Raw genomic sequence first — 18,734 nt, 5'->3', positions numbered from 1 at the left:
TCAGTTCATTCCTGTTCCAGAATAATTTACCACTGGGAGAAAGGAGTTTGTTATTGTAAATAACTACTTACTTCTTCTCACATTCTTTGTTCCACTCCCTTTTTCTACCTCTGTACATCAGGAAGGTTTGTATAAAATCAGTAGTTTATTCAGTCTATTATGAATATTTCCTGGCTATGATTTAAATAACTGCTCACCTAACTTTTGAAAAATTAATGAGAAATAATATGCCCAAACTCCATCCATCCTTTTTCCTTTCTCTTTTTCTCTTTTGATTCAATAAACATTTATTGAGCTCCTGGCATGTTCTAGGCCAATTAAATTTCTGTGATCTGAGGTGACCATATGATGACTGGTCCCCAAATATACTGAATACTGAAACACTAGTTAAGAGCACAGGTAGAATTAAAATTCAACATGATTTTCAATTAATTGCAGAAGATGAATAGATCATTCTGTGAAAGGATCGTCTTTAGAAAAGGAGACGATGATGCCTTCACCCATCTAGATGATATCCATAATGGACAGGATAACTATCAACATAAACATAAGGTTTTGGGGGAAAGGGGGATATTTAAAAAAATAAGCATCTTAGATGTACTTTCCACATAAATTCTCTGTTCTAGATCTTTATACTTCAGCCTCCTCCCATTTCCACCTTCTCTCATACTGCTATTCTTCCCCTCCAAATCCTAGATGTTCTTTAAGGTGCACTCTGTATTCATTGGTGTTCATAAACTCTTCCTTAGCCCATGGTGCTCTGTGGCTTTTCCAAATTTCTAAAGCACTTTTAGTCTTTATCCCACAATCTGGCACTTGAATTACACACTATAACATTGTTCTTGTATTATCAGGAGGTTTATGTGCATCCTGCGTCCTATACCCAGTGATCAGTTCTTTGAAGTTAAGGTCAGTGATTTCCACTTCTTTGCCTCTTCCATAGCTTTTTGTTTAATTTTGGGAAACATTTAAATTTTTGTAAATCTGACTTCAGATTTGACCTGAGGAGCAATCCTACTCTTATTCCATATCTACCAATAAGAGTTTCCTCCTCTGCTTCAGAATCTCAGATTCAACAATTTTCTGATATTGTTGGCTTGCAGTAGTCACTGTGTTGTAAAGAATTAGAGGCTTTGAGTGTGTGTTCTGGCTTCACGACTTCTAACTACATGTGCAAATGATGTAATTTTTTTAAGTCTCACTCATTTATTATTAAGCATCTTTATTAATCATCTCCTGTAATAAAGAAGATGTACAAGATCCATACCCTTACAGACTACTTAGCCTCATTAGGTTTCTCTTTCCTTATGTTATGTGTTGTTTTAAAAATCATATTTTAATTTTTTCATCTTTTCTATAATAGTTCAGATACCATGTTGAAGTACCAAATATGCAGATTACTCAGAATTTCACATATTTTCCAGGTTGCTGATTTCTGCCCAATATCTCATATGGCATTAAGCGGTACTAAATTAAAACTTTCCATTTCTGCATTTCCAAAGGCCTGTCTTCTAAAATGTTCCAAGAAAGGAGATGATCAGGACATGAGTAAGAATGGTAGTGCAAAGTAAATTGAAGGTTCAGCCTCTGGACCCAGGACTTGTGTGTTTTCCAGACGGCATAGTGCAACCCAGCAGTTCTATGTCCCCTGCTGTCCCTAATTAAAAGATGCCTCCCTTATGGTGAAAACACTATGCACTGGCATTTGAAGAGATTGATGCATCATGGTGAGCAGACCTCACCCCACTGGGAACATGAAAAGGGCACTCTATGATTTGTGACTGTAACCCCCAAGTCCTCATGTAAATAGCTAGGGCAGTTTCATTCAATCAATAAGCATGTCTTGACTGCCTACCATAAACCAAACACTGTTTAGACACTGAGGATAGAGCATGAAAAAGCGTTACCAGGTCTCTGTCCTTGTGGCATTCATATTGTAGGGGAGGAGTGGGACAGTGGGAGGAGTCAGACTATAACAAAGAAATAAATCAAGAATGGAGAAAAATATTAAAGAGTTACAAGGGTTTTACAGAGAATTATAGTGGGTGGCTGCCTCTTACCGCTTTAGCTCAGGTGAATCAGAGCCCTTGAGTTAATATTCTTTGACTGTTGTATGCTACATAGGTGTGTATAGTATCCTCATTGATACCACGTTCCTGGAAATTGCTCATCAGAAGCTAACAAGAAGCTAATAAGCTTCTTCTGCTCTTCTGCCTTGTAGTAGACCTGCTTCAGCTCAAACAGAAGCTATTGGGTATCTTCCCCAAAACAGACCTGGCTTATGCCTTCTGGGATGATGACAGACTAGGAGAAGGGTGCATTGTTTACACTACTGGGAAGTCAGTCACGCACTGCCTTATTAAGTCTTTTCTATTGTTGCCTTGAACTGTTATTTAAAGCACACACTTTCACTTTAAAATTAATATACTTTGTATTTTATCTCCTTAACTGGATTGAGGACCAAGAGAGTATTTTATTCTTGTTTATATACCCATCACACCCATTATTACTTGGTACATAAAATGAATCCAGTAAATGTTTACTTATTAGATGTATTGATTTGAAGATGAACACAAGACCAGTTAAGTAACAGTAAAAGGAAGATTTTGGTACAGTACCAACATAAATAACATATGCAGAATAACTGCAGGAGCTCACAGGACACGAGACAGGGAAAACTGCAAGACGTCTGGATGTTGAGCTGGATGTTGAAAGAAGTGTAGTATGGGAATGGACAGAAGGGTTAGAGAAGGACATTGCTGATGAGAGAAATAATATGAACAAGGCAGGTGCCCCTGTGGGGGACAGTTAGGAAAGTGACTTCACTGGGAAGTTCATCTTAGAGAGCAGTGGGCAGTGAGAACAGCTGAGTAACTCTGAGTCAGGTGACAAAGAGCCATAAATTTCAGGTTGAAAACTTACAGATGATGAAAAATGACAGGAAGTCTTTAGCAGGACAGTGACTTGATGAAGACAGGGTTTTAGTATGGGAGTTCATAAAGCCTGTGCTGGGGAATATCCAGATCATGCTCAAGCAGAAGGCTCAAAGTGAGAGCACCTGGAGTGAAATGGGAGCTTGAGGAAGTAGTGAAGGATTATAAACAATTACTTTAGAAAATCGGAGGATGACATTATAGCATTACCCAATTTTCTGCATTGTAATGACCCATAAAACACTGTGTGACTTTAAGTTTCTCTTTCTGCCATTTCCCATGCCTTCTAATAATGTAGCTTAGAAAAGTTTAACTTCTCTACCTTACCCTTTCAGAGTCTCAAAGTTAATTCTCCTGGGTCCCCTTTCCTATGCACTTGACTCTCCAACAGTTTCACTTAACACTTTACAAATATTCAGATTGACTCCTTATGTAACACTTCAATCAATGGGTACCTATATTACATATAAATTATGGAAGATGCAAAAATAAGATATGGCCTGTTCTCTCCAGGAGCTCACAATCAAAAACTGTGATTTGGTTTACTTAATAATCATGAAAATAAGAAGAAAGACTTTATCAAGAAAAACTAAATAAAGTTAACATTGAAATTTCTAAGAAAAAAAAAAATCTAAAATTATTGAAAGCCAGTGGAGTACAAGGAAGTGGGATTTCAAAGTATGTTTCCTCCTCATCAGCTATGTGGACTTTTCTATCCCTGCTTTAAATTAGAAAATTCAAAATTCAGTTTGACCTCTTTTATTATATCAGGTGATTTTTAAAACTTTTTTGGTGAAACATGATTGTACATATTTATGGGGTGCTGAGTTATGTTTCAGTACATGTATACAATGTGTGATAATCTGTTCAGGGTAATTAGCATATTTATCATTAAAAAACTTTGTGATGTGCACATTTATTTGATCTCCTCTGATTTTAAATTGTGATTTTTAAAAAGTGTGATGTTATTACAGAGGATTTCAAAAATATTCAAAAGTAGAAAGAATAGTATAATGAACCCCCATAAACCCATCAGTCAGCTTCGGGAATTTTACATTCATGGACAGTCTGATTTCATCTATGCCCCAGCTACTCTCCTACGTGCAGTTTATTCGGAAAAGGATCCCCAACACCACATCATTTCATTTGTAAATATTTTAATTTGTATCTCTAAAAGATAAGGACTTGTCTTTACTTACATACTGCAATACTGTTATGCCACTTAAAATATTTTATAACAATTTCTCAGTAGCATATACAATATATATATGGCCAGTTTTCAGTTGTTTCCAATTGTCCCCTCATTTTTTTTTTAACAGTTTTGTGGTTTAAGCCAGGATTCCAAAAAGGTCCAAACAATGCAATTGGTTGATATGTCTCTTAAGTCTTTTATAATCCATAGGTTTTACCTTCATCTTTTTTTTCTTGCCACTTATTTGTTACAGAAACCAAGTAATTTGTCCTGATTCCATTTCCATGGCATCATTTACTATGTCGCCCTCTCCCTTGTATTTTTTGTGATTTGGTAGTTAAATCTAGAGGCTTTCTCTGATTCAAGTTTGATTTGGGGAGGTGGGGGTGGGTAAGACTACCTTCTAGATGTTACTGTTTATTTCCAGTAAGAGTAATGTCTAATTGTCTCTCTTTTTATGATGTTAGCAGCCATTGAAGATTATTGTCTAGATCCGTTATTTTATTGCAATATAGTCATATTCTAATTCTATCATTCCTTCTTTGTTTATTTGTTGCAATAATTCCATAAGAAAAGAACTTTCCCCTCATCATCTATTTGGTTACCCTGAGATACTTTTATATAAGAAAGGTAGGAAAAATGTTTTATTCTTTCTCCTTATTTACTTTTTTAAAAACTCACTCGTTGGTCCCCTAGTATTCTCCAAAGATGATTTCTTGGTTTGGGGTTTTTGTGTGTGTGCCATTATTAACTACTGGATTTCAAAATATTTAATGTGTTTCATTTTGTTCCAGTAATTATTTTTAGTGATGATCAAATTGTTCCATCTTTGGCTGGTGAAAGCCTCTTTATGCTGGTTTCTGAGTCCTTTTAACATGATCATCATGGTTATTGATAGCATCCTAGCTTTCTGATATGACAAATTGCTCCAGGTCATCTTGTACATTTCCTTCTCCAGATCTGAAATCAGCTACTTCTCCAAAGACCCCAATTTCTTTTACTAGGACATGGTATGTAGAGGCCACAGTCTGAGCATTGTGTGCTTATTGCAACTGGGTTTGTCATTGTTTCTAGGTCTTTTCAGCAGAAAGGACTAAGAAATGCACATAGAGAAATGATATTATTAATTATATGCTATTTCCAGTTTAAGTTCAAGACTACAAGTTTGTACTTAACCTCACTGATGTTATATCTGTATCTCTTTTACCCATTGCCAAAAATCCTGGTCCTCATGGAACAAGATAATCACTCATTTGCTTTATCTCAGTAGTCTCAGAAAGACAATACCAGCACAATTGCCAACAGTATAATTATTAGTTCTTTTTGTCTTTGTGGGCATATTCTCCTAGAGATGTACAGCTTTCGGTTAACCTGTGATACATATTACTCTGAACATGAAATCGCTTCCATCTTTCTTATTTGTTTTAAAACCTGAGACTAATGATTTCTAAAGTGTTTAAATACTTATTTCTAACTTGTCTTTATAAAGTGGGAGATTACAAATGGAAATTATTACGAGATTTATTAAAGTAATTACCCTGGAGTGTCATAGTTGTATCCTCAGGATACTATCGCCTGTTCATTTTTCTAAATCTGACTTGAACAATTTCACAATTTCATTCATTCATTCATTCATTCAAGAAATACCCATTAAGTGCTATATGGCAATGAGACAAGAGGTCTAAGGAGAGAATTTAATGCATATTGAGTGTGTACTATGTGTCAGGTATTAAGTCAGGTAAAGTGCTTTACATACTTTATCTAGTATAATTTTATAAGAACTTTTTGAAGTATACATTGTTATTCTGTAACCAATTTTCAGATGAGACAGTTGAGGCTCAAGAAGTTTCCCTTGTTTTAAGTCACAAAGATATTAAGTAGAGAAGCCAGAATTAACTTACAAGGTCTGTTTTACTTTAATGTCATATGTAAGGTACAGTCCCTGTCCTTAAGGAGTTAAACATAGGAAGAACAACGTGCAATAGGAGTTTAGGCAAGAGAGGCATTAAACTATCAGGGAATCATGAAAGAGGTGGCATTTCACCTGATTTTCAGGAAAGAACAGAATTCTGTTGGATGGAGAGGGAGTGCATTCTATGTCCTAAGATGAGGATGAGCAAAATTCCATAGGTAAGAAAGTGCAATGGGTTCTTGAAATGGAAAGTACAGTAGTCTCCCCTTATCCATGGTTTCACTTTCCCCAGTTTCAGTTGCCCATGGTCAACCACTTCTGAAAATATTAAGATATTTTGAGAGAGAGAGAGACCACATTCACATAACTTTTATTTTAGTATATGTTATAATTTTTCTATTTTATTATTAGTTCTTGTTGTTAATCTATTGCTGAGCCTAATTTATAAATTAAACTTTATCATAGGTTTGTATGTATAGGGGAAAACACAGTATATAGTAGGGCTTGGTACTATGTGCAGTTTCAGGCATGCACTGAGGGTCATAGAACATATCCCCTGTGGATAAGGGAAAACTACTGTAGTCTGTTTTGACCAAAGTTTAGATTAATAAAGGGAAATAGTCAGAGATATAACTAAAAATAGACCCAGGATCCCATCTGGGATCTGAATGCCATTTTGAGAATTTAGGACAGCCAGAAACTTTTTAAGGTTTTGAGCAGGAGTGAGACATGATGGAGCTCAGTCCAGCCATTGAGCAGGCTCCATCTAACCCAGACCCTCCTCCTTTGGGGGACTCAAGACAAGACCCAGCTTCACAGATCTACGGATCTCACTGATTAAGTTCCGTGTATTCCAGCAGTTTATTGCTAAAGTTGCATTTTCTTTGATGTTTTGCTATTAGAGGTTTTGCCAAATTAAGCCTTCCAGTTGGAGAGATAGGAATAGTCCCACAAAGCATTGTACTGTGATTGGCAGTAGTTGTATTGAAATTCTCAGATATCAACAAATAAAATCTGACTCTAATTGGCCATACTCAGTCTGCTTATTATAACTTCAAGTCAAATGAGTCTTAGAGTATTATGGCATTTCATTAATTTCTTATAAGAAGTCTGCTAAAAATATGCTTATAAACTTAATTACTTTAATAATTATGGTATTATGTAAACAACAGGGAAAACATCAAAATTAAAGAGATTTTGGTAAGACTAAGTTTGTATTGGGTAAGAACTTTTTACTGTAGAAATTAATTATATCTCAATTGTATGCAATAGACTCCTTAGTTTGAGTAATTTCATTAACATAAGATCTTTCCTTTGCTCAATATTAAAGTTCAAAAATGACCGCTTAACCCAATATTTTTGTATATCCCCCTCATGGGGATTTCTAACATAGTGACTTAAGTCTATTGTGCCATTTTTTTAAAACTTTTTATTTTTTATTGTGGTAAAATATATATAACATAAAGTTTGCCATTTTAACCATTTTCAAACATGAAATTCTGTGGAATTAATTACATTCCCAATGCTGTCTGACTATCACCTCTACCTATGCCCAAATCATTTTTGTCATCCTAGACATAAATTCTGTACCCATTAAGCAATATCTTCTCATTATTTCTTCCCCCTAGTTTCTGGTAATCTCTAATCTACTTCTGTCTCTGAAATTTTTTTCTTTTGAATTTATTTTTTTTTTAATTGGCCCATGATGATTGTATATATTTATGGAATACAATATTTGAATGCATTTATACAGTGTGAAATGATAATATCAGGATAATTAGCATATCCATCACCTCAAATATTTGTCATGACATTGTGTTGGGAACATTCAAGATTCTCTCTACTAGCTACTTGAAGTTATACAGTAACTTTTCTTTATCCAATCATCTATTGATGGACTTTTAGGTTGGTTCCAAGTCTTGGCTATTGTCAATAGAGCTATGATAAACATTGGAGTGCAGGTATCCCTTCGACATGATGATTTCCATTCCTTTGGGTGTATACCCAGTAGTGAGATTCCTGGGTCATATGGTAGTTCTACTTGTAGTTGTTTTGGAAACCTCCATACTCTTTTACATAATGGCTGTACTAATTTATATTCCCACTAGCAATGTATAGAGTTCCCCTTCTTCCCCATCCTCACCAGCACTTGTTATTTTCTGTCTTTTTGATAATACCCATTATAATTGGGGTGAGATGATATCTCATTGTAGTTTTGATTTGCGTTTCTTGGATGATTAGTGATGTTGAGCATTTTTTATATACCTGTTGGCCAATTGTATGTCTTCTTTTGAGAAATGTCTATTCAGCTCATACGCCCGTTTTTTAATGACTTTTTTTTTTTTTACTATTGAGTTGTTTGAGTTCCTTGTGTATTCTGGAAATTAGCCCCTTGTCTGATGTGTAGTTTTCAAATATTTTGTCCCATTCTGTAGGTTGTCTCTTCACTCTGTTGATTGTTTCCTTTGCTGTGCAGAAGATTTTTAGTTTGATATAATTCCATTTGTTTGGTTTTGCTTTTGTTGCCTATGCTTTTGGGTCTTATTCAAAAAATCTTTGCCCAGTTCTATGTCCTGAGCATTTCCCCTGTGTTTTCTTCTAGTAGTTTTATAGCTTCAAGTCTTACATGTAAACATTTAAACCATTTTGAGTTGGTTTTTTGTATATGATGAGAGACAGGGTTGCAGTGGATTGAATTGTGTCCCTCAGTGTTAAGAGAGTGGGAAATCCTCTTATGGTAATTGAAAGGTGGGGCCTTGAAGAGGTGATTGGATTGTGAGGACCATGCCCTAGTAAATGGATTAATAAGTTGATGGTTTAATGGTGATCATGGGTATGGTTCTGATGGCTTAAAAAGAAGAGTGCATGAGGAATGAGGAGCACTCTCTCTCTTGCTCCAGCATCCACCATGTGACACCTTGGGTCACTGAACAGAGTCACCAAAAAGAACAAAACCCTCACCAGATGTATTTCCTGGACTATGAACTTCTCAGCCTCTGAAACTGTAAGCAATAAATTTTGTTTTCTTACAAATTACCCAGTTCCAGGTGTATTGTTATAAGCAACAGAACTGGACTAATACAGGGGTCTAGTTTCATTCTTCACATCTGAATCTCCAGTTTTCCCACCACCTTTTATTAAAGAGATTGTCCTTTCCCCAATGGTGTGTGATTGGCTCCTTTTCTGAAAATCAGTTGGGTGTAGGTACATAAATTTATTTCTGGATCCTATATTCTATTCATTGGTCTATGTGTCTGTTTTTGTGCCAGTATCATGCTGTTTTGATTACTATAGCTTTGTAGTATATTTTGAAGTCAGAGAGTATGATTCCTCCTGTTTTCCTTTTTTTTTTTTTTTCTTGCTCAAGATTGCTTTGACTATTTGGGGCCTTTTGTTATTCTATATAAATTTTTGTGTTGTTTCATTCTATTCCTGTGAAGTATATCATTGGTAGTTTGACTGAGATTGCATTGAATCTGTGGATCACTGTGGGTAATATGGTCATTTTCACAATATTGATTCTTCCAACCCATGAACATGGGATGTCTTTCTATTTTTGTGTGTCATCTTTAATTTCTTTCATCAGTGTTTTATAGTTTTTCTTATAGAGATCTTTCACCTCCTTGGTTAAATTTATTCCTAGATATTTTTGTTGTTGTAATCATACATGGAAATGCTTTCTTTGTTTCTTTTTTCACTAGTACATTGTTGATATATAGAAGTGCTACTGATTTTTATATGGTGGTTTTGCATCCTGCAACTTTACTGAATTAGTTATTCAGGTGTAGGAGTTTTTTGCTAGATTATTTAGGTTTCTCTATATATAAAATCATGTCATCTGCAAACAGGGACAATTTGATGTCCTCCTTTCCAATATAGATGTCCTTTAATTCTTTCTCTTGCTTAATTGCTCTGGCTAGAACCTCCAGTACTATGTTGAATAAAAATGGGGAAAGTGGGCATCCTGTCTTGTTCCAGTTCATCACCATGATGTTAGCTGTGGGTTTGTCATATATAGTCTTTATTGTGACTATAAACTTTTCTTCTTTATCTAATTTTTGAGAGATTTTATCATGAAAAGATGTTGAATTGTATCAAATTCTTTTTCTATGTCAATTGAGATCATCATATGTTTTCTTCCTTTCATTCTGTTGATGTGATGTATCATGTTTATTGATTTGCATATATTGAACCATCCTGAATCCCTGGGATAAATCCCACTTGATCAAGGTGTATGATCTTTCTGATGTGCTGTTGGATTCAGTTTGCTAATATTTTATTGAGGGTTTTTACATTTATGTTCATCTGGGATATTGGCCTGTAGTTTTCTATTTTTGTTGTGTGCTTGCCTAATTTTGGTATCAGGGTAATGCTGGTCTTGTAGTATTAGTTTGGAAGAATTTCATCCACTTCAATTTTTTTAGATACTGTGAGAGGTTTTGTTAATAGTTCTTGAAATGTTTGGTAGATTTCAGTAGTAAAGCCATCTGGTCCTGGGCTTTTCTTTGTTGGGAGACTGCTGATTACTGCTTCAATCTCATTGTTATTGGTCTGTTCACGTTTGCTATTTCTTCTTGGTTCAGTCTTCATAGGTCATTTGTGTCCAGGAATTTATCCATTTCCTCTGGATTTTCAAATTTACTGGCATATAATTGTTCATAATAGTCTTGAATTATCCTTTGTATTTCTGTGATATCAGTTCTAATGTCTCCTTTTGCTTTCTGATTTTATTTACTTGGGTCTTTTCTCTTTTTTTCTTGGTTATCTAGCTAATGGTTTGTGGATTTTGTTTATCTTTTAAAAAACCCAACTTTTCGTTTGATCCTTTGGACCATATTTTTAGTCTCAATTTCATTTATTTCTGCTCTGGTTTTTATTATTTCTTTTCTTCTACTCATTTTGGGTTTGGTTTGTTCTTGCTTTTCTAGTTCCTTGAAGTACATTGTTAGATGATTTATTTTCTATTTATTATAGAAAATTTATAGAAAAAGATTTATTATGAAATCTTTCAGATTTTTAATGTAGGAATTTAAAGCTATAAACTTTCCTCTTAATACTGCCTTGGCTGTATCTCAGGGTGTTTGTATGTTGTGTTTCTGTCCTCATTAGTGTCAAGAATTTTTTTGATATCCTTCTTAATCTCTTTTTTGACTCATTGGTCATTCAGGAGCATGTTGTTTAATTTCCATGTATTTGTGTAGTTTCAAAAGTCCCATTTGTTATTGATTTATAGTTTTATTCCATTATGGTCAGAAAAAATACTTGATATTATTTTGATTTTTTTGAACTTCTTGAGACTTGTTTTGTGGCCTAACATGTGGTTAGTCCTGGAGAATGTTTCATGTGCTAATGAAAAGAATGTGTATTCTGTAGCCATTGAATGAAATGTTCTGTAAACATATATTAGTTCCACCTGGTCTATATTGTCATTTAAATGCAATGCTTCTTTATTGATTTTCTGTTTCAATGATCTGTTCGATACTGAGAGCCAAGTGTTAAAGTTCCCAACTATTATTGTGTTGGCATCTGTCTCTCCTTTTAGATCTGATAATATTTGCTTTATGTATAAGTATTAGTCCTTTTCTGTTGATTACAACAGAATACCTGATATTGGGTAATTTATAAAGATATAGAATTTATTTCTTACAGTTTTCAGTCTTGGAAGTCCTATGTCCAGGGAACACATTGGTGAGGGCCTTGTTGGTCATGGCTCTATAGAGATGAAGTGTATCACATGAAAAAATGGCTGACCAAGAGAGAAATTAACCTCCTCACTAGCTTTCCTTTTAAAGCCATCAGAACCACAACCATTACTCCATGAATGGATCAATCCATTCACAAGGGTACAGTCCTTATGATTTAATTATCTCTTAAAAGCCGCACCTTTCAATGACCATAACAGTACTCCCCACCCTCTTAACACTGTCACAGTGGGGATTAAGTTTCAGTAAATTTTGGGGGGACATTCTATCCACAGCAGTATATCTGGGTGCTCTGGTGTTGGGTGCATGTATATTTAAAACTGTTATATCCTCTTGCTTTATTTGGCCCTACTTTGTCTCTTAGTACACATTTTGACTTAAAGTCTGCTTTATCTGATATAAGTATACATACTTCTGCTCACTTTTGTTTTTCATTTGTGTGGAATATCTTTTTTCATCCCTTCACTTTCAGTCAATGTGTAGGTAAGGCGTTTCTTGTAAGCAGCATATGGATTGGTCTTTCTTTTTTTTTAATCCATTCAGCCACTCTGTACTTCTAATTGGGTATTTAATCCATTTACATTCATGGTTATTACTGATATGTGAGGTCTTACTCCTGTCACTTTGTGGATTGTTTTCTATATCCTTTGTTCCTTTGTTCCTCTCTTGTTATTTATCTTTGAGGTTTGGTGATTTCTGTATTGATAAGGTTTGACTACTTTCTCTATCCAATTTATATATCTGTTCTACCAGTAGGTTTTACATTTTCAGGTGTCTCATGATGGTTGTTATTGTTCTCTCTCTTCCCCTAATCATTTCTCGTAAGGCCAGTTTGGTGGTGAATTCCATTAATTTTAGCATGTCTGAGAAAGGCTTCATTTCTGAAGGATAGCTTTTTTGGGTATAATATTCCCAGCTGGCAGGTTTTTTTGTTTTTGGGGTTTTTTTTTTTTTTTTTTTTTTTCAGTATTTGAATATATCATCCCATTCTCTCCTGGCCTGTAGAGTTTCTGAGTAGTCTGCTGAGTAGTCTGCTGTTAGTCTAATAGGAATTCCCTTATATTTGACTTGATATTCTTCTCTTGCTGTATTTTGAATTCTCTCTTTGTATTTAACTTTTGACAGTTTGACTACAATGTATCTTGGAGAAGAACTTTTCAGGTTAAATCTATTTGGGGATCTTTGAGCTTTGGGTATTTATATCTTTTCCAAGACTGGAAAAATTTTCAGCTATTAGTTCATTAAATATGTTTTTAATACCTTTTTGTTTTCTTCTCCTTCTGTAATGCCCATAACTCAAATATTTGTTGTTCACTTAATAGTATGCCATAAATCTCATGGGCTTTATTCATTCTTTTTTCTTTTCTTTTCTTTTTTTTTTTCTCTTCCTAAGTTATTTCTAAACAACTGTCTTCAAGATCAGAGATTCTTTCTTCTCCTTGATCTAGTCTGTTACTGAGACTCTCAGATGTATTTTTTTCATTCAATCAATTCTTTAATTCCAAGATTTCTGTTTGATTCTTTCAGTGATATCTCTTTGTTAAATTTCTCATTCAGATCATGAATTTTTTCTGATTTTATTGAATTGTTTGTCTCTGTGCTCTTGTATCTCAGTGAATTTTTTTGAAGATTATTAATTTGAATTCCTTTTCTGGCAAGTCAGCAATCTGAATATTTGGAATCAGTTACTGGAGCATTGCTGTGTTTTTTGGTGGTATCATGTTTCCCCACATATATGTGCATCTGATGAAACAGTTACCTCTTTGAGTTTTGTAGAGTGGCCTGCATGGGGAAGACTTTTACCTGCAAATACATTCTAGGGTGTTGATTGGGTAGGTTACACTGGCTTTGTTCTGGATGGTTGCAGTAGTGCAGACTGTGTAGTTTCTTTAGCTGTATTCCACATTAACTACATGTGTGAGTGCTTCAGCAGTCTAGGCTTGGGAGGTTTGTGGTGGTAATGGCACAGCTTTTGCTGAGGGTGAGCTCACTGGGTTGGTTCTCAGGCTGGGAGGTATGTGTATACACTGTGGATCAATTGTCTCAGAAGCTGGCTCACTGGGAATTGGGTTTCTGAGTTGATTCTCAGGCTGGTGATGTGGGCATGTAGTGTGCCAAAATCTCTGGAACTGGTATGGCAGTGGCAGAGTCACCCTGATTCTTTGACTGGGGGCAGGCCTGCCAGGAGCACCTCAGCTGGATGTTTTTCATTTGTATGTGTGGGTGTGAAATGGCTCAAAGACTCAAGGGTGGGGCAGTTCTGCAGAGAGAGGGGTGGGCCTTCAGAGAGGTGGTCCAGCCAGCTGCTTCTTGGGCAGTGGGCAAGATTACAAGGTGGGCCTGTGGAGGGTAAAACGACCTGGATGCTTCTTCAGGAGGATGCAGACATGCTTTAGCTCCACCAGCTTGAGGATGTGTTCATTAGGGCAGGGAACCATGGGCTGTTTTTCCTGACTAGAAGCTCAGGCACCCAGAATTCAGTCAACTGGGGAGGTTGGGGGTATAGTCTGTCAGAGGCAGTTCTGCCTGTCTGATCTCTGGCCAAGGGCATAGGGGCATGACAGTTCAGCTAGCCTGGGGTTGCCTTTTTAGACATGAAAGACTGGAGTCACAACCTCTTGTGCGCCCAGGCTCCAAGCCATCAGGATCATGGCATTGTAGCTCCTCATATGAGTGCATTGGGATAATGATGGAGCCTTAAGGCTGGTAAAGTACAGTAGCTTCTGGCCCCCAGGGCAGGGCATGCTCCCACAGTGGCTCTGGTTTCAAGATGGCCTTGTACTGCATTGGCTTGGGTCACAGGCTGAGGGGTGGGGAGTGCACACTATGTGCTCCTGCTCTTATCGATGCAGGGAGTATATTCTAGGCAGTTCCCCTCACTGGGCTCTGGGCTTGCAAGAGCTTTGGAGTCCTCCTGCAGTAGAAATTGCAGGCCTATGGTAAGGATGGGGGATGGTGTAGTCCCTCTGCCTACCTTTTTCCCACATGGGAAAGTCCCTCCTACACCTATCTTGGTAGCAGAGACATGGTGGCTGAGGTAATACGCCTCTCTATCCTCTCCTAGCTGCCATCCTGGGCTTTCATACTCCACAGGGATCTCACCAGTCTCTTTCTGCACTCCTGCCCTCTCCCACAGATGCTCCTGTCAGCATTTAGCTGTCTATTAGTTGTTCTGGTCCTTTTCTGTGGAACGTGCACCATGTACCTCTCTTCAGACATTTGCCTACAATCCCCGTACCCCCATTATCCCATTTTTAAAGTGTGAGATTTCATAATTCATGGTAACTAGACTTGCTTTTATAATATGACATGTGCTGTCTTAATTGTCCTTCCAGTTTATAATGTATAAATCAAACATGGTTGAGATTGAGTTCTATGAAACCTATTAATTATGGATCTTTTGAGACCTGAGTAATCTGTTGCTTAAAATAGGATTACATATGAAGTGCATCCTCAGTATTCTTACTTAGTATTCTCTCTTTTATCTTTCTTCCTTCCTTCTTCTTTTTTTTTTTCTGATTGTAATAGTTTAAATAGTTTCCAGGTATGTTAGAGAACAGAATTTTATGTAAAAATAGGGTATGGTTTTCATCAATACTCAAAACTATTCAGTTTTGTAGGTTTAAACCCAAGTGAAAAATGTTTTTTGGACACATTTTTACAAAATCCACATATTTTATAGAAATAGTTTACTCGTTGCTGTTAATGACATATTTACAGAATGAAGTTACTCATAGATAATGTTTTAATAACTTTATCACTATACTGTAAAGCACAGTACAGAATAGAGCCTTTGTTCAAGTGGGTCAGTGATTTAATACTCACTGTTCCTCACAGAAGGTTTTATCTGGGATAATTGTAGTCACTTGGCATGTCAGCTTCAGTTGCTGCCCATAAGTTTAAATTTTTCATTTTGTGCTAGTGTAGACACAATCAAAGCCCATATAAACTCAAGATAAATGTTTAGGGTATAGTTGTGGTTTATACCTTAGACTGTATTTTAAAATCACCTAGGGAGTCTTTAAAAATGTGCCAGTGCTAGGGCCCTACTCCCAAAGATTCTGTTTTATTTGGTCTGGCTGCAGGGCCACAACAATTGCACAAATCCAGGGAGCACCATTAACTAAGAACCTATTCATTCCCCAGTTCCTCCAATCTTCTCGAGCACAACTCCACTGTATTTCATGGGAATGGTACCACTGTATTTGTGCAAAGTTGTAGGCCCTAGAGATAGGGCCTGAGCAAGCCTGGTTTCAAAAGCTCCCCAGGTGATTCTAATATGCAGCAAGAATTGAGAACCACTGGGCTATGATATAGCTTAGACATTAAGGGGGCACATTAAGGAACCATGTAAAATGGATTCAAAATCTGGCTGTACTGCTTTCTACCTTTGTGACCTTCAGAAACTCATTTAACCTCTTGAAACCTCAATTTCTTCACAAATAAAGTAGTTATAATAATACTTACCTCATGAGATTATATTTAAAAAAAAAAAATAAGACCATCAAAGTGAAATGCTTGGCACAAAGGTAACATTGAATAAGCTACTCTTACTACTTTAGTTATTAAATCAAGATTTCTAATCAAAACCACACTGAGATACCATCTAACCCCAGTTAGGATGGCTAAAATCCAAAAGACCCTGAACGATAAATGCTGGCGAGGTTGCGGAGAAAAAGGAACTCTCATACATTGTTGGTGGGACTGCAAAATGGTGCAGCCTCTATGGAAAATGGTATGGAGGTTCCTCAAACAATTGCAGATAGATCTACCATACGACCCAGCTATCCCACTGTTGGGAATATACCCAGAGGAATGGAAATCATCAAGTCGAAGGTATACCTGTTCCCCAATGTTCATCACAGCACTCTTTACAATAGCCAAGAGTTGGAACCAGCCCAAATGTCCATCATCAGACGAGTGGATATGGAAAATGTGGTACATCTACACAATGGAATACTACTCAGCTATAAAAACGAATGAAATACTGCCATTTGCAACAACATGGATGGACCTTGAGAGAATTATATTAAGTGAAACGAATCAGGCACAGAAAGAGAAATACCACATGTTCTCACTTATTGGTGGGAGCTAAAAATTAATATATAAATTCACACATACACACACACACACACACACACAAAAAAAAAAAAAACAGGGGGTGGGAAGAAGATATAACAACCACAATTACTTGAAGTTGATACGACAAGCAAACAGAAAGGACATTGTTGGGGGGGAGGGAGGAGGGAGGGAGGTTTTGGTGATGGGGAGCAATAATCAGCCACAATGTATAGCGACAAAATAAAATTAAAAAAAAAAAAATCAAGATTTCTGTATTAGTCTAGACTCATTCAGTCCTAAATTATAGAAATTCAACTCAGATGACCTGAAGCAAAACTGGAGAATTTAAGCAAGCCACAAGAAGTATAGGGTTGGATCCGGCCTCACCACATTTGAATACTGTTAAGACATACATTCTCTCTACATATGGCATTTGAAGTCTGTTAGGACACACTTATTCCATCTTTCCTGTCCACGGTGGCTTCATTTTCTTAGGCCAGCTGCCCCCTTAGGCTAAACTATCACCACGGGTGGCTCAAAACTTACAAATTCCCTGAGTTTAAAACACCTAATCTCTCTGATCTTCACAACTTATGCATAATAATCTTCCCCCAGATGAGTTTATAACAACAAAAGCATTGCTTCACCCCTCTGGTTCAGTTTACCTAAGACTCAGATTGATAGACAGGCAAGGAGTTGAATCAATTCCTGCCACACTCCCAACAATCTGCATTATCTAATACCTGAAGTGTTCTCTCCTCCCACTCCCACCCGTCAGTCTCTCCTTACCCATACAAGTGGGAAAACTTAGCCAAGTTATTTATAGGAACACTCTTTGCAGCTATTGTGCTATGTATGTTAATAAGAATAAGGCAATGAGGAAAAACAGTTACAAAAGGCCCAGAGATACCTGTTAACATTTGAATTGTTCTAGCCACTTACCTAATACTTGCAGTGGAGAGGCAGCAAGTGTCATGAAAGAGGAACAGGATTCATCACTTTATAGCAGTGTGCTTTTGACAAGTTACTCAACTTCTCAGATCTTCAGTTTCCTGATCTGTAAAATGAAGGCAATATTTCATAGGACTGTTGTGAGAATTGAATGTATTTGATAAGTGATAATGTATTTGCAAGTCAATTATACTCTACACAGTTGATATGTAATAAGTGGTTTTGCAGGGGGGGGTTGATAGTTTTATATATAAAAAGTTATTGAAGAGGTCTTGCTATGACCATGCTCTCATGTATTTAGACCCAGTAGAGAGGATGACTGGGCATGTACTTGACTATCCTAAGAAACAATGCAAAAGATGCACATTATTGTATTATTGGTATTATTGTCTTGTATTCACCGACCTTTGGGTCTTTAGCACACTTACTTTGCAGTTACAAAAGAGTGATGGAGCTGCCGGCATTCACCCTAAACTGCCCTGCTGTTTTACTGGTTCAGTGGCCTTCCTTAGAAAAGCAGTGTGAATCATTTCACCATAACATGGAGCAACACTTCAGGGAAAGAAGCAAAGAAGGAAAAAGTTGAATATTAATAACATTACTAGTGCTTCTATTTCAAAGGATGTGTCTGGGGATTTCAAGGTCTCTTTTCCTATTCAGTCAAAGTAAATTGATAATGGGTTGATAAGAGTTGGTGAGAGAATTATATGAGTGAACATGTAAATGCCAGCTAGCATGTGCCAGGGACACAGAATGGCATTCTGACTGATTGTCACGGACAATATCAAGTTCTGGATTAGGTACGTGGACTGCCTGGGTATTCTGCATTGGCAAGGAGCCTCACCCCAAACAGTAACATTAAGACAATATGCATCAAAAAGAAAACATGTAGTATACATCTTCTCTGCCCTAGAAATGGGAGAATCACCTCTCTAAGCCTCCTTTAGTTTTAAAACTATATAACCAAAAGCCCATATTTTTCC

The 18,734-nt window shown here is 36.6% G+C and overlaps 1 protein-coding gene across 6 annotated transcripts in view; it reads left to right on the top strand.

Annotated features, from left to right (window-relative positions):
• Positions 1-18,734, top strand: part of CPQ (carboxypeptidase Q) — a 446,657-nt gene that overhangs the window by 370,019 nt on the left and 57,904 nt on the right. For 2 of the 6 annotated variants that reach the window (XM_063079640.1, XM_063079638.1), the window contains exon 8: positions 855-909. The exons of the other annotated variants lie outside the window; for them this stretch is intronic. In XM_063079640.1, coding sequence (XP_062935710.1) covers positions 855-909 — 55 coding nt within the window. The remainder of the gene's footprint in view (positions 1-854; positions 910-18,734) is intronic. 6 annotated transcript variants of the gene reach the window in all.

Source organism: Cynocephalus volans, chromosome 15 (assembly GCF_027409185.1).
Source record: "Cynocephalus volans isolate mCynVol1 chromosome 15, mCynVol1.pri, whole genome shotgun sequence".
Classification (NCBI taxonomy): domain Eukaryota; kingdom Metazoa; phylum Chordata; class Mammalia; order Dermoptera; family Cynocephalidae; genus Cynocephalus; species Cynocephalus volans.
This window is presented reverse-complemented; position numbering and strand designations above follow the sequence as displayed.